General features: G+C 40.6%; 1 protein-coding gene across 1 annotated transcript in view; it reads left to right on the top strand.

Moving 5' to 3' along the window:
- CLASP1 (cytoplasmic linker associated protein 1) overlaps window positions 1–15,201 on the top strand; it is a 252,409-nt gene extending 237,208 nt beyond the window's left edge. Inside the window, exons 38-39 of the mRNA XM_054969847.1 lie at window positions 10,395–10,511; window positions 12,046–15,201. Of these exons, the coding sequence (XP_054825822.1) occupies window positions 10,395–10,511; window positions 12,046–12,132 (204 nt within the window). The 3' untranslated portion in view covers window positions 12,133–15,201. The remainder of the gene's footprint in view (window positions 1–10,394; window positions 10,512–12,045) is intronic.
- The last annotated feature ends 11,540 nt before the right edge of the window (window positions 15,202–26,741 follow it).

Here is a 26,741-nt window from a genome sequence, read left to right as displayed (position 1 = left end):
CAGAAAAAGCAGGTTCTTCAGTAAAGAAGTAAGTATATTTATAAACCAAATTTTCCCCATATGAAATTCACACCTGCTTTACAATCCAATAAAAATCCAATCATAATAAAAACTCTTCAGCTCCAGAGGCTGCATCTACAGAGCTAAAACCAATAGATTAAATTCAGCACCTGTTTATAGAGCTCTGTTGTACCTTTATTTTCTGTGCCTCCTTTCCCAAGGTGGTGAACATTTCAAACATTAAAGCATTTCAAACACTACAAGTCCCTGTCCACGAGGCCTATGCTGTTGATTCACTGAGTACCTGGACGGGGAGTTAGTTGGGAGAGGTTAATTTCTCCTCCCCTTCCTCAGCCAGGTCTTGGTGATACATGCCAGGTCAGCCCTCTCATCCTGGATGGCCACAGTTTTGCCTGTGAGTGATGCAGCATTTAAAAGCAAGGTATTATGGGCCAGCAGGATGATATGGTCACCAGCATCACCCTGGCTGGAAGAAGACCCAGAAGGGCCAACAGCCCACAAATGTCTGCTGTTCCTTCCTTACCTGGCCTATTCTTCCCTCACCACTATATCTCCCCCAACCCCACACCCTACTGATTGCGGCACCATCCAGTGCCCCATTCTGCTCCTCCAAGCACATCACCAGTCAGCAGGTAAGACAAGGACAAACAGCCACACTTAAACACTAAAGTCCAGATACCAGCTGTTACCTGGATCTTGACAGGACAAGCAGTTCCAGAGACCAGCTCCCACCTTGTCATCAAAATTCTAACAAGGAGGCAGACCATCTGACCATCTCTTGCCTGCTGTTCCACATAGTGGGGGCTATTGTAGAAAAAAATTTCTACCCAACCAGCAGTAGTTCTCAGTGTTTTATATGAGGACATGTTCTTTAGAAGGTGCAGAACACTTGTCACACAGGCTGATACAGGGAAATAAAGGCCCACAACTATGTAAGGCCAGGATGTAGAGATCACTTAGAGGATACAGCAAGGCCTTCAGTGTTGTGGGCCCAGTGTTGTGATATAATTTACCAGAGTGCACACATGCATGGTTTTTGAAAGTTCAGCTGAAAAACATAATTCACTGCTGGATATTAAGAACCTACATACTCTATATCGTATTAATGGGCAAAGGAGTTCCTAGTTCCAAATGCATTTGATTTTAACTAGGTGATCATAGTTACCCCTTTTCAAAAGGCAATGTTAGTTCAAGGTTTAAAGACTAAATTTTATATATAGAATGCATTTCAGCCGAATGGAGCAGCCCTGGTGAAATGTGTTCATCCTGAGTTTTGAGGCACAGGTTAAGAGAAATTGGCAAGAACATTTATTGGTTCTTTTACCTCTGAAAATTACTAGACACAAATCTTACAGTACAAGGTCAAAGCTAGGTTATGCCTTAGAGGCATGGCCCTGTGTTTGGGGCGGACAAGCTCTGTGTTATAGCAGGAAACTCTGGTAGAGTTCCAACTGACTCACTCAGTACAGTATCCCTAATTGTCCTAAGGCGCATGTGGTGTCAAAGAACTTTTGTCAATAAATATTCAGAATCAGGTCTTCTGTCTTTGTTGAGCTTAGTCTTTGCTTGAAATTTTCCTGTAGTGATGTTCTTCCACACTCTTGTGCTAACAAGGCGGCACACAATACACAAAATCTGGCATGCAATGGAACAGCTATTTTTAAAATGCCATTCTATTCTCTCCCCTCTCCCCTAGTTGAATCAATGTTTTGATTTTTATTTGTTTGTTTGTTTATAGACTGCTTTTCTCACTGAGACTCAAGGCAGATACTCAGGGCAGGTCATTTCAATCAACAGCTAGGACCTTCAGTGAACAATACAATAGAGTTGTAGAAATTTGAAAATAACATACATTTGAAAGCAAGCGTAAATCTGAATAGATGAAACATTGCCAAAACAAAGTATAAGTAATTAAACCTGGCATATTTAACAATGCAGAAACTTTCCAGTAGGAACATATCTACATGAACAGACAATACCCAATAGTATAGTCTACAGTCCCTATCTTTTTATCAGAGGATCTCTCCAAGCTATTTCTTACAGTTCAGCCCTATTACCCGAGTTTAAAAAGCCATGCAGAATAATTCAATTTTGCATAGTTTGCAGAAAATCAAGAGAGTGGGAGCTTTCCTAACCTCTTCAGGCATATCATTCCATAAGGCATAGGCTACCTTAGAGAATATGTGAATATGAGTAACTGATGATTTAACCTAACTGCAGGGTGGTATCTGCAGAAGGCCCTATTCAGATAAGCAAAGCTGCCTGTCATATATGTCTGCCTACATATCCGCTATGAGTATTTTCTGTATTCTGTGCTTTGTACTGATCCTCTGAGAGTATGTGAAGTTGCATATTGGTGGCCTGTTTGGCTGGCAGTTGCTTATCTTACAGGTGCCTACTGTGGTGTCTACTTTGGTTTTCACAGCTGCTCGAGAATGTGTCCTTGAGTGTCAGTTTGAGCCTGGGAACTGAAAATGACTTCATTTTTGCTTCTCTCCTCCAGTTCTTCTCTCCTCCTGTCTCAACCCCTCCCCCCCCGGCTCCTTCGTGCCAGAATCCTAACGGTCCATATCCTAAAGGCAGGAACTTTCTCTATAACTAACCCCTCCAAACTTCTACACGTCACTTCTGCCAATACCTGTGTCTGTGTATGCTGATGCTGATGGATCTCTAATAAAGTAACTTTAACTCATACCCTGGAGTGTGTGCAGTGGAGTACTATGGGGATCTAACTGCAAGAACCTGACACTGCCGTGGTAGAACATAGTAAGAGAAGCAGTCCATAGATATGATTGACAAAGGCCATGAAGAGCTTTGCACAGGTCCTTCTGCGGGTGCTACCTTGCACGTGAGCAGAGAATCAACAGCTGCCCAGACACATGCATTCTCTGTGGTGGCCCCTTCCTTATGGAATGGCCTACCTGAAGAAGTCAGGAAAGCTCCCGTTCCCTGGCTTTCCACAAAAGGTGCAAAACTGAATTATTCAAGAGGGCTTTTTACTCAGATAGGAGAGCTGTACTAAGGAAGTGGTCTCAAAGAGATGCATCAGTAAAGAGAAAGAGACCGTAGACTTGAGTATTATGTGCTGCTATGCACTGTCTGTTGCTGTAAGTATGATCCTACTGGGTAGTTCTGTGTTGTTTAATATCTCGGTCTTAGAATCGTTTTTGCTCTGTTTCAGCATTTCTTCAGCTCTGTATTGAATTTCTGCCGGTTTAAAATCTTTGCAAGTTTGAATTTATATACCTTATTATATTGTTTATTGAAATGTCCTTGGAATTGACTGTTCCAACTCACATTGTGTAATCTGCCTTGAGTCTCGATGAGAAAGACAGACTATAAATAATGAAATTTAAATAAATAAAAATGAGGCAAGCTGTTGGGGGGCAATTTGGATAAGAAATGTGGACAGCAGAGAAAAGGTTAACCTCCCTTCCTCCATTTAGGTTGTAGCATCCCAGGGTTGCTTTTGATTATAGCAAACACACATCCAGTCTATAGGGCTTTGTTACACAGAGATGCATGTTATGTGAATTACTCATTCAAACAAGTGGCCTTCTCTCATCACTTTCTTATAGTTCAGCAATAAGCAACTTTATTAGCCTAAGTGCAGAATGAAACTCTGCATTTACAGACATGAGGGAAGAGAGATGAGAGTTGGAACAGGCCACAGAGGTGATCTGACATGAGCAGTGGTAGTGGCAGTGATGGTTGCAGTGGCTTGCAGGTGGCCTCCTCCTGCACCTTCCTTACAGTAGCACCTGGCAGTAATGCTGCACACCTTCTGGGACTTACTGGAGGTAAATGAGTACAAGATGAAAGCTTGTTATCCAGGAGCTGAAAGAAGCTGCATCTACCAATATTCTTTCTTTTATACAGTTGTTAAAAATGAGCAACTTGGTATTCCTGTGCCTTTTTCTTTCCTTCTGTCTTTCTCTCTAAAAAGCGGTGTGCCACTCCTGTAACCCAGTTTAGGCTGCAAGTCAACCCTCTTGTGGGTCCCCACCCACCAGTGGAGAAATATTCTAAAGAAGTCTGAAATAGCCTCTTCTACCAGGTTGATTTCTGAGGTGTTTTGTTAAGAGTTCAGTAAGGTTGCCAAAATGAAATTAAATGTGCTGGGGCTTTGAGCTATAGTCTCCATTTTTAGAATGGGTGTATGTGTTCTGGATAGAAGTGAATATGTACTATGCTGATCATCCAGGGCCTGTTTCTTAGGGCAGGGCAGCCACCATTGATATTCTTCTTCTAGATGCCTTTTGCCTTCAGAGAGAGATTTGCCTTGGTGTTGCCTAATGTCAGAAAGTCACCATAGGATCCCAACAAATGATTCTAAGTCATATTGCTGTCATTTCCAAAGAGAGATTTTGTTATGCCTGCTTATTACACGTGTTTTCACCGTCCTTTAATCAAGCATCTGGGGAAGGCTCAACCTTACCACTGCAGAATATTCATTACAGCAGCAAAATCCAAACAGCAGTTTTGAAAGCAGAATGAAGCGGACAAACTATGGATGAAAGAACATTTCCTCTAGTGTTCCAGCTCAGGGGGCGGGGAGAGGCAGTCAAACATTTCAAGGGATTTCTCTTTCTGTGGGCTCTGTGTTTTGAGGGTGGGGTCAAATAAGGGCTTGAGAGAGTCTGGTTGGATTGTGTTGTGATTTTAAAAATCTGACTCAACCATTGAGAAATACTGTTTTGTCATGTTCACATAGTTTGTGGAATGAAAGCTATAAATAAAAGTAGCATAAGGAAAGCCTTGGGGTGTTATGAGTCCAGCAAGTTAATATCTTGTCAAAAAGAAATTGCTATAATTTATAACAAACTCACAGTGCAATCCTATGCAGAAATACTTCAAGGGATTGGACTGGCGTATCTCTGCAAAGGGTTGCACAGTTAGTCCCTTTTTAGCCAGATACGGCCTCCATTCTTTTGCTCACATAAGATCAATTCATTTTTTAAGATTCAGTAATACATTAACTCAAATTGAGAGCAAGCATTAAAAGACTAAGTAACCACATGACTGAAGGTTACAGGCGACGTTTTAAATAGCTCCAATATGGCTCCTGATCAAATGAATCCACACTGTTAGGCAAGAAGGTGGAGGAACAAACTTTGCATGCTGAGCTCAGGAACTTGACCTTAACTGGACATCTGCCCTAGAAATGTAAATTTATAAAACATACACATTTATACTTCCATCATATTTGTTAATGGAAACCTGGCCTGGTCTTGCTCATAAATAGCATCTCCCTGCTGGGGCTGGCCTGGTGATAGGAAACAATAGAAATGTCAGGAATAAAAGTCAAATATATTTGTAGGATTCTCCCAGCAGAGGTCACTCTGAGCTCAGGGGACAAGCAAACCACAAGCCAGTTGTCAGGGAACTTTGGATGGTATTTTACTGCTACAATTGCACTGTGGAAATTGCTATGTGTGACTCAGACATATCTTCTCAAAACTGTATTCTTGTTAGAGCAAGAGAGAGAGAGAACTTTTTCATAAGACACTGATGCTAGAAAAATACTCTGTTTCCTTCAGCTATTTTTCTCACTGATTTTATGAATGATGTGAAGAATCTAGTTCGTTGAATGGTATAGTTCTTATTGGACAGTGTCTGTGAAAGACAAGCTTTCCTCCCATTGTAGCCAGCCAAATTGCTTTTTAAACATTTTACTCATACAGAAGTGGTCCCCCACCGTATGACTCAAGTGATACATCACTCATCCCTTAACAAAAATGTGGTGAACAATAGTGAGCCCCCAATAATGCCTCATCATTTCATAAACCATTTTTAAATGTATTTTAATATCATTCTTTAAAGGTTGTGTTGTGCATTCCTCTTTCTACCCTGACCTGGATAGCCCAGGTGAGCCTGATCTCGTCAGATTTCAGAAGCTAAGAAGGTCAGCCCTGGTTAGGAGTTGGATGGGAGACCTCCAAGGAAGACCGGGGTTGCAGAGGCAGGCAATGGCAAACCACCTCTGGTAGTCTCTTGTCATGAAAACCCCAGCAGGGGTCTCCATAAGTCAGCTATGACTTGAGGGCACTCTCCATCACCACCATTCCTCTTTCCAGCCCTGTAGCTGACACCTACCCTGATCTGTTTTTCAGAAACATTGAACTCAAGTACAGCTCCATTCCCACAGCATGGCTATCCCCATGCATTATTACATAGGGACAGGATGGTGGCCACTGGTGCTGGATAGGAGCTAGCGCTAAGGATAGTCTTGGATTTATAATCTACCCTTCATGATAACCTCTTTTAAGGGTTTGCCTGCTGAGAAACATCCAATTCAAAGGTGCACAGTGTAACTGGGATATCTTTTTTCCTGCTGCTAAATTATAAGCAGATTCTGTAATAGGCTATCCCATAGTTTAAACCCCCATACATATCGGAGGTTTGGTTGGAGGCAATTTGCTATTTTGATGCACTCCTAGGTAATAGATTACTATTTTTAATTCTCAAGAATGCAGAAAAAAATAATATCAAGTAGAAATACGCTTGCCTAGCATATATGGGGGGGGGGGTGCACGTGTGTGCGTAAGGAAAAGCACATCATATGTGCCAACCCATGACAGCTGTACATTTTGAGCCTTGTATTATCCTCTAAACAGTGCAATTTGAACTGTGGAACCAGAACACTGAGTTGCGTCTTTTCTGATTCTTAGGCTGAAGGGGAAACATTTGGTTACCTTAGCCTGAGGCCTAAGGGAGGTGGGAGAACTAACCTCAGAGCAAAACTGTAAAGTCAGATGACTCTGTCACAGAGAAGTCACAAGGGCAGGAGGAAGAAGAACAAGGCGAACAGGAGAAGAGCCTCTGGAAAGTGTGATGGCAGAGAGGGGGGAGGTCCCCAGCATGGTGCAGGATACCCTGTTAGCAGTTCATGTTTAGTATTTTAAAATAAACAGAATAATATCATCATGGTCAGTGTTAACTGATGTCAGGTTCCTGCATTTGTTGTCAGGGTGGGTGGAAAAGAGCATGGGGTGACTTTGCAATCGGTTTCCAAAAAGTGCAACAAAGTGGGTGTTTTTTAGAAAGTTTGAGAACCTCTGGCTCTAAATTTGCAGGCCCAATTTGCCCTCCCTCAAAAGGTCTTTTAGGCTGCAAGTGAGAGACATGCAAATATAAATTGAAGAGCTGGGTGGGGGGAGTGGAAATGGACTTGAGCTTCTGAAGCTACAAAGATCACCCCCTTGCAACTTGAACCAAAAAGCAATTAACCTATTGGGTGCATGAGTTATGTGCTCTGGGGAGGACATCCTCTTCTTCACCAATAGTATGAAAAACACTGACAGTTTTTCATACTTAACATTTAAAAAAAAACCAAGATCACACAAATCAGGGAATTGACCTGAATAAGTGGGACCTGATGCAATGATCCAATAGTGGATTCTGTGACTATGGGCCTTTGGGCACCAAAAAGAACTTTTTCAGGAACAGCTTTTTTTGTTATTTGATCCTTGGGAGCTTTCTGGATATTTTGCCTGCTCAGGTCTTAGCTGGAGACAAAATCTGCTGGGAGTATAATTTGAAACCCTCAATACTCTACCACAGATCTGAGCATCTGCAGGTTCAAACTCTTCATTATATTCTTCACATTTTATCTCTCTCTTACTCTTTCTATATGCAGAGTGTTCTATGGTTACTTCATTGCCTGTTTGAAAATCTGCATGCCCTTTCTTAGTGTTGGTAATAATTTTAATGGCCGCAGTGGATCCTTCCATTAGATTTTCCAAAAAAAAACAAGAGCTGTGCAATAGCTTTTATCAGGACTAATCAAAATAAGGCTAAATAGTGTACAAAGTGTTCCAAGTTCTCCAGAACTCTTCATCAGGCTAGACGCCTTTTTAATATCTAACCTGATGTTAAAGATTTTACAATCAAGATATTATTGACCTAAAGGCTTAAAGATTTCTGGAGAACTTGAAAGATTTGTATGCTGTTTAGTGTTATTTTGGTTAGTCCTAATATTTGATGGCTTTGGATTTTACGTTGGATTGACATGGTCAGTTGAAGCCCCCCCCCCCTTCACTTAAGTTGCTCTGTGCTCAAAACACTGTCTTTTTAGAAATGCAAATCTAGGATCTCCTCCTTTGCCTCAGGTAATTATGAGTTGGCCTTCAGGGAAGTCATTGCCCAAAGTTGTATAACCTGCTTCTCTACTAAAATCTAGCAGACCACTTGGTTATGATCACACAACATGACTGAAAGCCCTGCAGAACTCAGTTTCTTACACATAGGGACTTTGCTGTTCCCTTTCATGACATGTGGATCCAGTTTTGTGCTGTATTGTCAACTAAAATGTTAGTTACTGAGGTAGCTGTTCTGCTAATAAAACCCTTGTTCTGTATCAATGAGCTGTAGATGAGGAAATTTTAAAAACCCAGTCCACGGATTAAATTGACACACACAGATACGCTCCCCTCACATTTGCCAATGTGGTCAAGGACTACACAACAATACTACAGACAACCCAGAGCTATTATCCACAAGCATATGTGTGATATGGGATGCCATGTGGCCCAATAACTGTACAGTGTCCACCGAAACTACTGCAACTAGTTGGCATGCATGCATTACATTTGATGCCCTACTCATACCATGATACACTGAGTCATTGACAGCTGCTATAGAGGAGATGGGATGTAGGCCCCCAAGACACAGACAGGAAGGCCACTGGCCCAGATTCATGCAGGGTACACAGCATCAGTACCACATTTGTGGGGAACATCCTAAAATTCTCATTTTTGACAACATCAAGATGGACTTCTCTTTTTCAGTGTCGCTCTTTAACACTACTTTGGATTAGACTGCATTTCTGTTTTATTTGTCATAACATATAATTGAATGTTTATGAATATCCAAACTGAATTAAAAATGTTTATTCTATATATTTTAACTCCCACTAGACTGACTGTGTGTTTTTCAAAAGTTGTAAACTGGAAAAACTCCCTTTTGGTAGTAAGTAACTGAGTGTACTGGAGCTATAATTAACACAAGATGTAACTGATCTTCATTGAGGGCCAAACTACACATTATAGGGGCCATGAGTTGGACCCATAACTGCCAGTGACATTTTAGAGGAGAATTTAGCCATTTAAAAATTTCTGCAAGAGCCTGATCCTGATCAGGCACTGAGAGCCAAGCTACAAGTGACGTCTTACACAGGTTGGACACTTGTCAGCTTCTCTCAAGTTTTGATGGGAAATGTAGGCATCCTGGTTTTACAGCTTGGCTCTCCATTACAGCTGCAAGACCAGGATGCCTACATTTCCCATCAAAACTTGAGGGAAGCTGACAAGTGTCCAACCTGTGTAAGGCGTCACTTGTAGCTTGGCTCTCAGTGCCTGATCTCCCATCCCCCATGCCTTTTCAAGTGCTAAAACATCATCCCAACTGTTTCAGCACTTGAAAAGGTATGAGCAGGGCCGGATCTAAGGTTGCTGGCGCCTGGGGCAACCCTAGTCCGATACACGCAGCGTGCACACGCGCTCCCGGCGCTGAGTGATGACATCATTTTGGTGACGTCATCACGCAGGGTGGAGGCAGCGTGCGGGGCTGGGAAGCTGCCCGCGCTATTCGCCTCCCTGCAGGCGAATGGCGTGAGCGGCCTCGCAGCCCCCCGCGCTGCCTTTCGCCTGCTCCGCAGGATGGGCGAATGGTGCGGGTGGCCGCGCTGCCTTTTGCCTGCCCTGCAGGACGGGGTACGCGGCAAGCTGGCTGCCCCCTGTCCTGTGGGGCAGGCGAAAGGCAGCGCGGGGGGGCTGCGAGGCCGCCCGCGCCATTCACCTACGTGCTCCAGCAGCTGGCAGCTGCTCCCGGCGCCCCCTCCCTGGCAGCGCCGGGGGCAGACTACCACCCTGCCCCCCCTCGATCTGGCCCTGGGTATGAGGGTGGGGGATAAAATGCTGTGGCGCCACTGCACCATGTCCTTGCAGCAATTTTTAAATAGCTAAATTATCCTCTAAAATCTTGTAACATAATTTGGCCCTAATTGATTAGAAACTGCACATCCATAGAACGCTGGTCAATTTTGGATCTGAACTGTATTTTTAGTGGGATCTTTGCATCTACTACTGCAGTAACATTTTTACAACATTTCCTATTAAGAGCGTTCCTAGTGGATAGATTTGATGTGGTTTCCTCCCTTGCAAATAATGTACTTACCAAACAGTGACAAAAAGTAACTGAACTTCTCAGCGTTTCCTTTGATAAAATAAATAAAATAAATCCTTTGAAGAACAAGGGAGAACCTTCTTCATAGGCTCGTGTGCTTCTCCTGTTTATTCGTTAGACTCCTAGTAATGGAAATCTTGTGAAGAAACACTGGATTCTCATAACTTTTCATTTATTTATTTATTTAGGGCTATGACAATACAGAAAGCAGCGTTCGGAAAGCCAGTGTATTTTGCCTTGTGGCAATTTATTCAGTTATTGGTGAAGAACTGAAGCCTCACCTCGCACAGCTCACTGGGAGCAAGGTATGTGTGCAACTTAATTTTGAAATTTGAAAGGAAGACCACCTCCCTCCCCACACACATTTTTTTGTCACCATGTAGAAGCAAGGAAACCCAGCTGCTAATCACTAGCTTTAGCCCATCTGGGATATGTAAATATGTATAGGCATGTGATGCACACACAAAAATGGCAAAGCTCCAGGACAATTTGGAAACAATTGCCTTAAATACTCAAAAATAATTCTTGGATCAGAAAAATAAATGTTACAAATGCATCAGTACAATTTTAAATCCAGCTTTTCTCTAGTATTAAAAAACAGGGAATTTTAGGTTGCAGACGTATTTAGATGAAAGTATAGTTGTGCACTTTACGTCTAATAAAACCACCAGTTGGTGATTCAGGAAGAAAAAAACGCCAGTAATGGGCAGAATTACCTTTAGCTTGATTCTGAATGAGGGGATCCCTCTGAGATCATTCTGAAATTAGGACCCCCTCACCTTTCCAAACAATACCTCACCCAATACCTGTCAAGCTTCATCCCCTCCCCTATTCTTTCTGCTCAAATTACCTGGTGATGGAAGTGATAACATGGAGGCCGCATGGGAGTTCTTGTAAGGCTTTCATTCCTTCATGACGTGGCAGCATCCCAGACAGCACAGATCAACAAAAGTTTAATTTTGCCATTTCCAGTGGATTTGATATCTACTCTAAGTACTCAGTCATTCTGTAAAATTATTTTTGCATGGGATACTGCTATTTAAGCATTAAAGAAAATGGAGAGGAATACTGGTCTCATAGAAAATCTTCTCTATTGTCACAGCCACTTCCAGATAAGTTTTGGGGGAAGGAGTCAGCTGCACTTGTTGGAAGTGATAGTACCAGGGGAAAATTATTAGCTTGGTCATAGTGAGTTCTGGGGGAAATCTTTGCCATTAGTAGGTCACACACACCCCATTTCAATTTTTAGTGCCATCCTTAGTTCATGTCAATCTGACTCTTTGATGCTTTCTTCGAAGCATTGTAATTCCTTTGACAGATACTATTTTCTTTAGCAGATATTATTGTGAAACAAGTGTGGTAGGTATAGATGCGCTAGCATCTGAGGATGTGATTGGGGTGGGAAAGGTACCCTTTCCAGGTTCAGTCATATCACCCATACATTCTATTGCGAGAGTTACCCCAGCGAAAGAGCAAATAAATGGAATCCATGGGTCATTTTGCAAAGCTCTCTATTTTTTATTTCTTTTCTTTAGAGGGGGCTTACTTCTTATGTTTAGAATTAACAATTGTAGAGTAAAAATATGATGGAGTAAGAACACTCTTATGTCTATCAGATATGTGATAATCCACCATATGAACATAAGTTATATTTTACTGCTATTCAGATTTAGAGCAAAAGTAGTAAATGTGCAACAGAGGCTCGCTGATTCATGGTCAGATTACAAGTGTAGAGAATTTCTGTGGCAGTTGCTGTGGAGATGAGGATTCTGTCAGAGCTAAGAATGGAAAACTAGGTCTTAAATAAAAAGCATTGATCTGACTACTTTACTCTTTCAGATGAAGCTCCTCAACTTGTACATAAAGAGGGCCCAAACCACCAACAGCAACAGCAGCTCATCTTCAGATGTTTCCACGCACAGTTAATGGAGTTCTTTGGACATACTTGTAGACATAGAAACAATCAGCTGTGCCTCTCAGAGACCCTCCCCTCATCAGCACACTCCATCTGCTGACGAAGACCATGCAGATATTTACTGCAATCAGTATTTTTAGTCCTTTAAGGATTTTTTATTGTAGGATATTCTTGGTATTTGAATGTAAAGGAAGCAAGGCCTGGGTTGCAGTCTTCACACAAAAATGTCAGTAGAAAGCCATACATAAAATGTTGCAGTTGACCCACTAGCATTTCTAAAATTTGGAAGGTTTCTGTAGTAACATAGTTCTTCAAAGCTTGAATCATTGATAACAGAGTTTGGCTTTATGTCTGGCTGTTTACTTGTCTTGATTATTTTGCATTTATTTTAAACCTACACTATTGACTAGTTCCTCCAGCTCTTCAATTTTCTATGATTTGTTACGATTTTAAAGCAGGGATTATAATTTGGAATGTTCTTGCTGTTTTCCAGAGAAATCTGTACAGATTACAAGATCAACCAGGCATTATTTTTATAATACCATCACTTGATGAACCAGGTCATGGGAATTCCCCGGGAATTTCAGAAGATTTGAAATAGTCCCGCCGTATGAGGCAGACACAGATCTAGAGTACTTACAGCTATTTAAAGACCTTTCTTTCACTATCTACTTGCCCTCAGCATGCATTTCAGCATTTTCATTTCAATTTTTTTGTTGTATAACAGTGTGATTTACTTTAGTATAAGTTGTTAAGTTTTCCCTTTGAAGGAAAACTAATATTATTTTGGCTGCAGTCCGCTGCCATGCTTTTTTAAAAAATAATTTTTTGTTGTATATGTTTCTTTTCTTAATGTTGTTTTAGTGTTTTTATTGCCATGTCCTACAGCTGGTAAAGAACTGTCCTTTCACATAACAAATCTCTTTTTTTGTAGATAACCATAATATATTCTACCTGTAAAGGATGACACTTCTTTTTCCTGCTCTGAATAGTTTAAAAACAGAGCTCTGTTCAGTTATGGTATTCACTAAGAATTTAATTCCTTCTTTTTATGAAATCTGTTCATATGCACTGAGAGTGAATGCACTGTAATGTCTGTAAACTGAGTATCCACACGATTACAATCAGAGGAACGGACAGACCATCTTTTAGAAAATATATGTGAAATTTGCTACTACTGCTGCTTCAAACCTCAGTAAGAAATTTATATTTCCCAAAAGCTAATTGGTTTTCAGAAGCTGCAATTTGGATAACCAGGCCTTACTTTCTTAATAAAATACTGTTTTTGTTTCTCAGCTAGTGCTCCTTAGAGTGATACTTGTTCTGTTAATAGCCACCCATTGATCAGTGACTCACCATCCTTTGAGTACGCCACGACCATCACCCCCCACCCATGCAATCTGGATTATTTATAACCCCATTTTGTGTCTAATGTACCTAGAAAATTGTTTTGTTTGTCTGTTAGTATTTCAGAGTCTTGTTTCTTTAGGTGGTACTCAAAGGGCTAGCTTAGTCTGCACCTATTTTTTTTTAAGCCATTCAATTGAGTATGGAGGTTGGGTGTTTCCCAGTCAAAAGGAATTCTTTTGGCCAATCCATACAGGTGAAAATATATCTGCATGTTGTTGGCACTTAGATATCAGAATGGGGAGGGCTCCACTTTTTCCCAACACTGTCCAAATGTCTACAGCTGCCTTTTCCTTGCTGCCTCTTAAAGCAGGACTTCCCCCCCCCCAGAGTTTTTGAAAGAGAGATTTCTTTTCATTGTGTTTTTCTTCCTCCCCCTCATCTTTTCCCCCAGGCCTTTTATATCTGAGAATCTGCACAGAACAACCCTGCCTGCCATTGGGTTGCCTTAGATGGTGACATCCATGCTATTACTGGGGCACCAGTCTTCCCAGGGTATGAACAAACCAACCAACGCAACCCCTTCTAGGTCTCTCATGTAGTGCTGAATTAACTGAGGCATGTGGCTTTCTTTTAAAAAGTACACTATGTGTGCTTGCCTGGATTACAAAATAAAACTTTTCTATCACTTCCTAACTAGCTTCTCAGTAACCTGTATAAGTAATGTAACTTGCAACATTGTCATATAAATCTTCTTTCTACCACCTGCCCAGTCCCTTTATTTATCACGCGTAATAGTGCGTATTACAGGACGTTTGTAGAATGCAGCAGGACTTTGCTAACAACAATAATGTTTTAAATGGGAAGGACAAGCTGCAAAACCACTCAAAACAGTCAGCTATCAGGAAAAAAAAGTTCGTTAGCATAGTGTTCACGCGCATGTATTTAATTTCTGTTTTTGGGTTGGATTTTTTTTTGCGCTTTTGTCATGTTACATCCATATCTGTATTTATATCTTATTTGTTTCAATTTTGAGTGTATCATGGCAAATGTACAGATGTTTTTATGTTAACATTTACATGATAGAATTTGCTAAAAAATAAAACCTTTTGAGTTTGCTCTAGAATAAATGAAAGCAATTTAAATCTTTGTGGAAGCTTCTTTGCACGGCTGCTTCATCATAAAGGGAGATGTTTAAGGTCACTTGAATGAATTGTCTACACGGAGACAGAATTCCTTAAACTCCATTTTATGTCAAGGGATTTACAGTGTGACTTGTACACATGTACTATTGTTAGGGATTACAGCTGTAATCTTAGCCCTGAGCAGACGCTCAGGCTAGAAAAATGACTGATGATTGTGGCATGCATTAGAGCGCATGTTCTTCAGCCACGAGGCAGCTGTACTCTCTAGTATGTGGGAAATGAGTATGCTGAGTGGGTAGGATTTGCAGCCAAGGTCATGATGTACTTCAAGTATCTGCCCAAATATCTTGTCTTGTATCAGTCAAAGGGTATTACTACTTCAGAGAGAATCATAAATGTCATGCCTCTGACATAGAGTCATGAGTTCAAGAGTACATCACTGCTCTTAAAGATCACTGCTTCGAGATACACAGAAGAGCTTGTCAGTGCACTGAAATCCATGGGGTTTAACTATGTACTTGAAATAAAGCTCCTTTTAAAAATTTGATTCAGTCATGTTGACATTGAATGTTCAGCCAATAATTCAAACCCTGCTACCTTCTATTTCAATAAAATATTGGAAATGCTTTTACTCATTTTTATGCTAATGCTTTCTCTAGATAAATTCAGCTGATGTCAAAAATTAGGATTTCATCAGTTGAAAGCAAAGAATCACAGGTAGTGACAAATTCCAGAAGAATATCCATAACTGTAACTGGCTGTGAAAACCAAGACTTCTATGGCACTTTACAGGCTAACTAAGTGACACAATTTTTTGTCGGCTACAGCCTAATTCGTCAGGTGTATGATATAGCCTAGAAAGAGAGTAGGTGTGGGTTTTGCTGAGAGGAAAACAACAACAAACAGTTGTAGTCAAAGCCAAGAAAAGATAGTAGTAGGTATGTAACAGTTCTGTACTACCTAGAACTGAGACACACCTAGTACTATCTCTTACATTTTAAATTAAGTTTTTGCTCAGTCCCCCACATATGAAACAAAAAGCTTATCATATGTTCCACAAAACCTTCTGCCAAAATCAATGTTTTAGTCTATACAATGCTACTGAATATCTTGGGTTTAGTTTGTTTTTCAGATGCAGTTAAAGTAGGACTTGTACCCGCAGCCACAAAGTTTTTTATAAGTGACTCTTGGGTTTAGGATTTTCTGCCAGCAAACCAGTTTGTCCTCCTTTGCAAACCTCATCCTCTACACTCAAATTTCTGTATCCATCTTACTTGTTAACCAAACTAGAAGAACAGGTTGAAAGAATCCTAGAATCATCAGTGAGGTGACATTTATAGTTAATTACAAATCAGCTACATGTAAAGAGTTTGTCTGCATTAGCAATAGGAGGGCTGTGTTTTTAAAAGGCATTTGCTGTACTTGAATGTAAATCTCAGCTGCTCAGGCTTTGTAGAATTGCAAAGATTAGAAATCAATACGTTTTTACAATTTTTACTGACTCTATTAACATTTCATTCTTTTAGTCAAAGGAAATTTTTATGACTAATTGCCATGAGGGTAAAGAGACAGCAGGAAGCTCTTAATTGTATCACAGACTTCCATGGTGCTGTTCATCTGTGCTATATCTATATAATTTTATTTATTTAAAACATTTTTATGCCATCTTTCCAGCCAATTTGGACCTTCAAAGCAGCAGACAGTTAAACATTAAAAATCACACACACAAACACAGCAAAATTAAAAACATAAACAGGAAGGAGGGTAAGTAAGGGAATGCCAAACAAAACAAACAGGTCTTCGCCTACTAATTGACAGAAAGGAATAGAAAAATATCCCTGGGGAGAGAATTCTGCAGTTTAGGTGCCACAAACCAAGAAGGCCCTTTTTTGGGCTGCCATCTCACTCTAAATGACCGGGACAAACAAAGCAAGGCCTCTGAAGATTACCATAATGGTTGAGCATGTTCACATAAGAATAAGCAGTCTTTAAGTTGTGCTGGTCTCAAGTCATAGAACTTTAAAAGGCAATACTAGCACCTTGAATTGGGCTTGGAAGCAAACTGGAAACTAGTATAAATGGAACAAAACAAGAATGCTATGATCTCTATGACCTGCTCTGGTCAACAACACTCTTGCCACAGCATTCTGTACCAGTTACAGTTTCTGGACACTCTTGAAGGGCAGCCCCATGTAGAGTGCATTGCAGTAAACTAATCTAGATGTTACCAAGGCCTGCACCACAGTGACAAGATGTTTTTTACTCAGACTGAAGCTGGTTAATGGCACTCCTGCCATTGCTACCACCTGATTGTCTAACAGAAGACTCAAGTCCACAGCACCCCTAAGCTGTGTACCTTCTCTTCTTCTTTAGGGGACTCCATGCAAGACAGGCAACACTTTGATACCTATGTCAGTTCTTCCACCAACAGTAGCATCCTCCATCTTTTTGGATTAATATTAGCTCTCATCTTTCCAAGTGTTGCCTCTCGGCACTGATTCAAGGTTTTCACAGCCTCTCTCAGAGCCACTGGAAGTGTGAGATAGAGTCAAGTATCATCTGCACTTTGGTGCCAAATGAGGCCTGGTGAATGTGCACAACTGCTTTTTTAAATACATGTTTTCCAAACTATTTGTATTAACCACAACAGAGGAATAAATAATTTTAAGTTTCAACTCTATCTGACCCATTGTTACCACTGGTGATTGTCAGAAGCCTTCTTAAAGAATGTAATTACTGTTACGGGTAGTGAAAGTCTAATGTCCTGTCTATGGCCTTATTCCGTTATCACTAACATTTAAAAACCTTTAAGAACCTCATGGGCAACCCTTATTCACAAGCCTGTAGTCCCTCCAGTTGCTGGAGAAGTAGCCTGTGTTCAGTTGGCTTTTGTTTCCTCCTTGTTATCTGAAGAAGTGAGTTGTTGCTCCCGAAAGCTCATACCCTAACACAAATTTTGTTATTATAGGTGCTACAGCAGTCTTGCTCTTTCCTTGCTAGACACCAATAGCAACAATCAAAAGTTGTAAGTCAGTTTGTGACACCATTAACGTAAGCCAGCCACCTCATTTATGTTAGATCTTTTCCTTTTTATTGTTTATGCTTACTGTTTATAGTTTGGAAAGAGAGTCCCTTTTAGGAATAAGTGCGACTGGAAAGCCATAGCTTTATTTTTTTAAAATATGGTATGTCCAGTTTTATTTAATTCATCAATGTGCTTCTCAGCCAGGTCTGCCTGTAAATTGGTTATCAACAAATGTGTAGAGGCAGTGTGCTGAAAAAGACTCGCTGTGATCTGCCTATACTGGGTTAAATTGGTTTTTAGCCCTGAAGCATTACAGAAAGCTCTGAAGTTTCCGGCATGGCAAATTGTATGTTAAGCAAAGCATGATAGAAATGCAAATTTTGAATGCACGTGCTTAAGCTAGCCTTAACCCTTAATCCCTTTTATGTTCCATTCAGACAAATGGCTAAGTGGAGAGAAAATATTGCTTGTTTCACAAAATGTAGGCTGGGATATAGCTATTTACTGTACAGCTGTCACATTCTTTAGTATGTTAAGGGTACTTTGGATAAAGGCCAGGAAGGCCACCAGTAAATTTTTTCTCCTTTCAGTTAAGCATGTGCATATTTTGGAAACAGACCTCAAAAGAAGCCTGTGTCACACTGTGAACATGATAATTTATTACTAGTTTCTGCAATCAATGGTACTGTCTACTTCTATTCATCTAATGCTATTTACACATGAAGCTGCCTTATCCTGAGTCAGACCATTGGTCTGTTGCAATCAGTATTATCTTGTCTGGTTGTGGCTGTCCAGGTTCTCAAGTAAAGATCTTTTCCATCACCCACTTCTTGATCCTTTTAACTGGAGATGGTGGGTATTAAGCCTGGGACATTCTACATGCAAAGTAGATAGTCTACCAGTGAGCCTGACATCCTTCCCCATTTTAATTATGCTTGGTTTGGTATAGTAAACTTACCACCACAGCTATCCTGTTAGTGAAAGGTCATCTTCTGTTGCTATTGTCTACTAAAGAAATATCTAGTCATTCAATCAGGTGTGTAAGAGACAAGCTGCCTTGTGTCTTGCAAGAGAAAATACAGAAGCAATCAATGCTGGATTGGAAGCACAGCCAACAATTAACAACCAATATTATAATGCCCTTGTATAGACGTATGGTGCAGCTTCATTTAGAATACTGTGTGCAGTTGTAGTCAACATACCTCAAAAAGGATATTGCAGATTTGAAAAAAGTACAGGACAACCAAGATCACTGAGGGGTGTAGCATGTTTTCCATATTGGAAAAAAGGCAAGTAGGGGTTATAGGTGGAGAAAATGGATAGAGAGCACTTTTTCCCTCTCTCTGGCAATACTAGAACTCGGGGGCACTCGAAGTTGTTGGGAAATAAGTTCAGGACAAACAGAAGGAAATACTTCTTTACTCAACAAGTAATTAAACTGGAATTCAAGGTCAGTTGGAGGTGATGCTGCTCAAATAACTTTTAAAGAGGGTTAGGCAAATTCATGGAACAATACCTCAGTGGTTACTCGTCCTGATGACTGAAAGGACCTCCATATACAAAGGCAGCAAACCTCAGAATATCAGTGCTAGGAGGCAGCATCATGGCAGGGCCTTGGCCTCTATACCCTGTTTGCTTTGCCCTCCAAGGCAACTTGGCTGCTACGTGAAACATTAAGATGGACTATACGGATCCAGCAGGCTGTACTCATGGTCTTCCTTGGTGGCAATGGAAACTGTAATATCAAGCTTTAATTCAGGCGGAGAAGGTTCATCTTCCTAAGAGTGTTCACATAACTTTACACATGTACACACAGTGCAATGGGCTGCCCCATATATTAACATTTGATTTATATACCGTCCTTCAGGACAACTTAATGCCCACTCAGAGCGGTTTACAAAGTGTTATTATTACCTCACAACAATCACCCTGTGAGGTGGGTGGGGCTGAGAGAGCTCCAGAGAACTGTGACTCGCCCAAGGTCACCCAGCTGGCTTCGTGGAGGAGTGGGGAATCAAACCCGGCTCTCCAGATTAGAGTCACGTGCTCTTAACCACTACACCAAACTGGCTCTCAGAACTTGGGCACTAGGCTACTTGGAAATAAACTTAATTTAAAATAATAATAAATAAATGAACTTAGAATCAGGCTGTAAAATGTGTAACCATTGGCTAGATCTGCTAGAAAGTTTTAGCCAAGCAGACACTTTGGCTAATAATGTGTCCCCACAACAACCACCAGGGGCAGCTTCTTCCATCTTTGCAACACTGGGGAAAAAGCCATACCTAGGAAAAATGTGTCTTCTGCACAAAATAGCACAAGAATTGCATCCACTGAACAAGTCTAGGTACTCTAGAATTCTGAACATTTTGAGTTTTGAGCAAGGCCATGTGGCGTTTCCAGACAACTGCTGCCACCTTTTATCCAGACAGAAGGTATGCCTGATAGGCAGAAATTCAGTTTATCTGGTTTTCTTGAGCATGGAGATTCAGTGACAAGTAAGGTTTCCTATTTAATTTCTACATGCTACAGAGGTACTAAAGACACAGAGAGTGTTGAGACAGGGGAAAGAAAGATTTTGGTTATTATTTTACACACTGTGTCTTATACACATTTTTCTGTGTATCAGACCACGATTTATATTTCCACTATTACAGGTTTTATGCACCTCTTTCCTTTTCCAGTCAAGTCATCACCTGCTATAGATCAGTTACATCTTCCTAAAACTTCCTAACAATAGGAGCTATTCTGTTTCTTAGCAGTCTCAATATTCCAAGTAGGAAACCAAACACTGGGAACGGGCATTAAAAAAAAAACCAATTCATTCAAACGGAAAACATTAAAAGCGGTTCAAACCAGAATGATTTAAGGATGGTCAAAGGGATTAAGAGTTGGGAAACAGGCTGTTTACAAATATATCTGGAGGCGAAAAAGCACTAAAGAGAAAGTAGTAATGAGTAATTAGCGAGGAAAGAGTTGACTTCCAAGTGGCTAAGATAATGAACTCCCTTTTAAATCCAGTTTTAACAAGAAAAATTGAAGGGAAAAGGGATTTGGATCAATTAAAAAGTAGTAACCAAAAAGATGGTAAAAATATACTTGAAAAATCTAGAGGTGCCCATAGGGTTATGTACAAAAGAACTAAATCAGAGGCCTGTTTACTTAGATCCTGTGCACACTTACCTGTGAGTACATTCTATTGAACTCATAGTACCTACTTATCAGTAAAAAGTTCAACTATTAGTGTGCATGGTTCTACACATTTACCTAGGAGTAAGTCTCATTTAACTCAGCAGAATTTATGAATCATGCATGGAATTGGAGTTTCCTGATCCCACCCACATGACAGCCATTTCCCCATCCCTGTCCCTATGGCAACCATTTGCTCTCCCTATCACTGGTTTCTCTGTGTGGTTTTTGTTGAAATCGGCAATGGGATATAATTATAGTATAATAGTCCATGTATCAGTTCTCTGAATTTCTAACTTTCATCCCCCACCCACCCCCGGCACGAAAAAGTAAGCCTCTGGCTCCATTTATATTTATGAAAAGGGCTAGATGCTTATGTTTTAAAAAATGAATGATGAGAATTCTGTGGGCCTGATACACAGACTATTATAATATTAAAATATTGCCTATTTTAAAAATCTGGAAAAGCCTTTGTGGTACAGCAAAGTGGGATATGGCCATTGCTGGGGGCTGAGTTAGGGAAACTGAAACCTGCCCTGTTGCTGCTATGCTGATGCATCAGTGACTGGGAAACCATACAGCCCTGTCTGCATGTGGGAAACACCCTGGTTTGTAGGGAAGAGAATCTAACAGCAAATTAAGTTTTGCTGTGAATGCTGATCTTTAATTAGGTCACCACCTGTGAAGGGGAAGGGAAGGCATGACACAAGCTCGAGGATCCCCATGTTAATCTGTTGCTAGCATCTGAAACATACCAGAAAATGAGACAAAGAGGTTTTGAACAGGAGTTTATCCAGGGAAGAAGTTGTTGGAAAGGCCCAAACAGTTATTCTCCTTGGAAATCTAACACAGGAACAGCAGTTTTGCTACTTGCTGTAGGAGTCTGTTGCTTCCAACAAGTTCTGCTACAACCAATGTTACAAATACACTGTAAGTTTCTAGCTCTCTTTCATATAAAACAGAATAAGCCTAGTAATACTACCCCTAGAGTTTTCCTCTATCAATTTATTTATTTATTTATAATCCGTTCTTCCTGCAAGCGTGCTCACAGCGGAGTACAACAAATATCATAATCATAGGATAAAACATGGTAGCATAAAACAAACAAAATCCCTATAATACAGATTATTTAAAAACAACAGCACACATAATTGCATAACCTGTTGAAATAAGGAAGTAGGGCACACTTAACAAAATTAATTAAGTTTACCGCCTCACAATGGTTAGATTCAGTGTATACAAGTTATAATAAATAAGCTCTACACGGTATGCAGAAACTAATAACTAGTGCAACTATTATGTGGCCAACTGTTGGAGCATACTAACAGTACTATAACCATAATTAAAATTTGGCTGCAATTATCGAGACTTTTACAATATTTCTGTCTATATCTTTCTATATATCCCATGTGTGTCAGCAACAAACCCATGTGCTTGAAAAGAAATGATATAGCTGAGCATGTCTTTCCAACAGAAATGTGTTCACTTTGGTCTTTTTTTTCCTCTTCAATTTCTAAGCCATTTGAAGCTAAGGTTTCAAAGGGTTAATCCATCACTGACATGCCCCAGGGGCTAAAACTCTTGACGATTTTGTTGCTATTCTAAAAATAGGAGGCTAGCTTTCTAATCTCCTTGCCACTTATTTCCACTCCCTGCCAGTTTTTTCCTGCTTTTTCCTGCAAAGGGACATCTACAACCCAGAACTGTCTATGACCCTAAGTTTCTAGAATGATTACCAGAGCTTTAAAAGGTTTGCTCAGTTCAACAGTTTAGCATTCTTAAGCTGTCAATTAGTTCTGTAACAGCTTCAGCAAAGTCAAGTCAATTGCTGAGTTCTTAATATTTTTGTGTAAACTGACCCTGCGAAAGGATGCAATTGGGTAAATAAACCTCAGGATTCCATTAAATATATCAATCTTGAGTGAGCTTTCTAAGATTTTTTCCTAAGATTTACAAATAAGAGAATCTTATTTATCTCATTTGAGTAACACTTTTTTTCTAATGAATGTGAGACAGCATACATGAAGATGTCTCCTAACTCAGAGCTTACCTCTGAACTAGGGCTGAACTCCATTAGATGCTATAAATTCTGAGTTCCTAGGTGCTTTGTCTTTCTTTTAAAGAGCCGATGTGTGGAGCTCTGATTTGGATCAGGATCACAGAGTGGCAAGACATGGTTTAAACCTCACTCACTCACAGATCTGATCTGCTTTTACAAGCAGATGTAGGCTAGAAAGTTAAAATGGTCCTGGAGCAAGTCAAGCCAAGTGGCCTCTGAAGGTAGTATAAGCCAACACGGCCGGACCACACATCTAAGAGCCAAGCTACAAGTGACGCCTTACACAGGTTGGACACTTGTCAGCTTCCCTCAAGTTTTGATGGGAAATGTAGGCATCCTGGTTTTACAGCTTGGCTCTCCATTACAGCTGCAAGACCAGGATGCCTACATTTCCCATCAAAACTTGAGGGAAGCTGACAAACGTCCAACCTGTGTCAGGCGTCACTTGTAGCTTAGCTCTCAGTGTGACTGATCATGGACGTTAGCTCACTCATTGCATCACCCTCCAAACTGGAAGTGGTGCAGAAAAAGACCATAGCAGAGCTGATACCAACTGTCATTGCTGTTTAAATACCTGAGCTAAGATCCCCCTGAGGCTCATGTGAGTTGCTGGGACTTAGCTCTGCTTCTCCCTGGACAGGGAGGCAGCTCCCTAAGGCAGTGGCCCACTGCGACATTTCTCTGTAAATTTAAATGGCTCCTATGCTCCTCCAAAGATTTCTTGGCATCATGTGCTGCTCAACCCACATATGTGACTTAAGCAAAGATAAGTTATATAGGTGAGTACAAAATCTGGACTTACCCACTTTTTCCTGATTCCAATTCAGTACTAAACCACACTAGCTCATTATTCACCCTTACACCTTCCCCCAAGTAGTAAGTTGCATCACTGGAGACCAGTAGATTAATTTGACAGGACAAGTCGCCACAGTAGAGAGGAAGAACTTGCAAGCTATTCAGCCAGACTTTGGTAAGGTGATCGGAAAATCTGTCTCTTTGTGGGGGTAGACAAGTCAAGAAGCTTCCTGCCTGAGTATCTGAATACTTGCCCTACCTCTGATTATATTATCTGATAATACAAAAAGTGGCATAGGGCCCAAGGGTATGTACTCAAAAGGATGTTATTATCTAACAGTTGCTGCATCTGAGAAATGTTTACTTTAACCACACCTTATATTTTTCAGCCAGTGTGCTAGTTTGTGATTATTTATAGGGCTTCCTTTATACCTTGCTCAACATTTCTGTAAACCTCACTTTACTATTTATGAAGTGAAAGGAAAGAAAAATTAGAGAGATCTTTAATACTGCAATCCAGATAGGGGCAGTTCAAATTTAATTTTTTTCTTGAGTAGAAGCTGCTGCAACATTTCCTTCTACACTACTGTGCTAACAGAGGAATCCTGAAATCACAAGGAAGGAGCTAACGATTATGCCAACATCACCCAGAACAGGCCTTTATGTAGAAGTAGGGTTGCCAAACTCCACCTGAGGCCTGGAGATCTTCTGGAATTACAACTCATCTCCAGGCTACAGAGATTAGTTTCCCTGGAAGAAACGGCTACTTTGGAAGGGGAACACTATGGCATTTATATCCTGCTGAGGTCCTTCTCCACCCAACACCTTGCCCTCTGTATGGTCCATCTCTAAATCTGCAGGAATTTCCCACCTGGAATTAGAAGCCCTGTGTAGAAATAAGTCAGTTATAAATATATTGGTGCCCCCCCATCCCACCTGCCTGCAAATTAGTTATTGAAGATAGAGAAGGAAATAGCATGCAACTAATCAAGTGATTTCAATTTCTTAGCATAGGGCTTGTGATTTTGAAAGTAAATGGCTGCTCAGGTGCCCTTCACTCTGAACAGAATACCCCTCTGTTGTTTGCCAAATAGAGTAAAGCAGGCTCCTTAATTGTTCCATTGTTTCCAAGTGATTGCATGTGATGGCATCTCTTTTGCTATATCCAAAACAGCTGAGTATCCTACTGAAGAAATTGCTGAAAGTAGCTTCTTCGTTTATCACAACAGGAGATGGGCTGGTTTAAGATGACCTTGAGAATTGATTATGGAGGAGGAAAAAGCGAATAATTTTGACATGGGCTTTTATGCTTCATCAGTGAAGTCACCCATTCCCAGTTTATTATGAGATAAAGGACAACCAAAGATATCTCAGCTTCTGTTGCTTTATCAATGTTCAATCTGAAAGGCAAGGATTTTAAGTTGGATCATTTACCTGCCTGTGGTTTAACATTAGTGAAGCTAAGATGTTGCAAAACTGAAGAAATGGTGAGCTGTGGAACATTTCTCCCCTCAAAATCACTGAGTAAACATTTATGTTATCTCTGGGGGAGTCCAAACTGGTTATTACAAAGCCTTTACAAAGTGATCCATGTTAGTTTCCCAACAAACAACACAAACTCGGTATAAAAGAGATTGCACCTTTGGTTGTGTTTGTAATCAGAACAGGGATGTGAATTTGAAGTATTCAAAACATGGACCAATCTCTGTGATAACTGTCTCCTAGGGATGGTCTCTCAGGGCAACAAGTTTATCTTGTTGCCCTGCAGACTAATGTTCTGCAATTTAGAATGTCAAGGTACTAAAATGAAGCATATGTGATTAATTGGACACAAATCCTACTCAACATCAACAGGAGTAGTAACACAAAGTGCTTCTAGATGAAAATACAAAGATATTTTTATGGTATACTATTACTGTATCTGTCCCGTGGCAATTGTTCACAACCTAATCCCCACAAGTGAACAGAAACAATTTTTGAAGTCATCTAAAAGACGAAGAACAGGCATTCCTGCAGCCACCCTACTCCCACAAAGGATTTGAAGGACACAGAGAACACGTTCTCCTAGCAAAAGGATTTGCTGAGGGATACTAGAAGGGTTTTCCAAGGGAGGGAGAAGAGACATCTTCCCCTTTCCAATTTGGTGTAGTGGTTAAGAGCACGGGACTCTAATCTGGAGAGCTGGGTGTGATTCCCCACTCCTCCATTTGAAGCCAGCTGAATGACCTTGAGTTAGTCACAGCTCTCTGGAGCTCTCTTAGCCACACCCACCTCACAGGGAGTTTTGTTGTGGAGATAATAATGACATACTTTGTAAACTGCTCTGAGTGGGCATTAAGTTGCCCTGAAGGGTGGTATATAAATTGAATGTTGTTGTTGTTGTTGTTGTTGTTATTTCTTGCAACAGCTTGGTAAGAAGACACAACTGTGGGGCACCTTGTCTCGGCAACACATCCTCTTCCACTGTGTTACCTACCCAACCGTCCTGCGGAACAGCAGCTGTCCTATACCAAACCTTTAAACCTTAGGAGCATTAGAAATATATTGGGGTGGCTGAGAAATATATTTGGGGTAGAAAAGAAAACTTGAAAGAAAGTTCTGCTGGATGTACCTGTGGGCAGCCTTACATGGAGCTAATAGTCATCAATGGTGCATCAGGAAAAAGATAAAAACCTTTCCATGCTCAGCAGATCACTATTCTAGTCATTGTCACATTTTTGCCCTGTTCAGAAACCTGAGGAAAAGGAAAGTTTAGAGAGAATGAAAGACTGAAGAGCCATCTCTCCCTTCTAAAAAAAGTTGTCTCCTTCATTCTCTCACTCATCAGACCAAGTATTTGGCATTGTGACACCCCACCAAGTATCTGTCTCAGCTCAGCCAACATAATTTCCTCAGTATCTCCTAATTTGGGCTCTGCAACTGGCTGGACGTCAGTGGTTTAAGAGCTGAGCAAGAAAACGGGATGAGAAGAAAGGGAAAGCATTCAGCTAAAAGAATCTTTATTATCTTTTTTTCTTGAACACACAAATCCCTGTTCACTGCAATAGCTGGTACTCATAT

Source organism: Eublepharis macularius, chromosome 2 (genome assembly GCF_028583425.1).
Source record: "Eublepharis macularius isolate TG4126 chromosome 2, MPM_Emac_v1.0, whole genome shotgun sequence".
Classification (NCBI taxonomy): domain Eukaryota; kingdom Metazoa; phylum Chordata; class Lepidosauria; order Squamata; family Eublepharidae; genus Eublepharis; species Eublepharis macularius.
The sequence above is the reverse complement of the archived record's forward strand: the minus strand, read 5'-3'. Positions and strand labels throughout refer to the sequence as shown.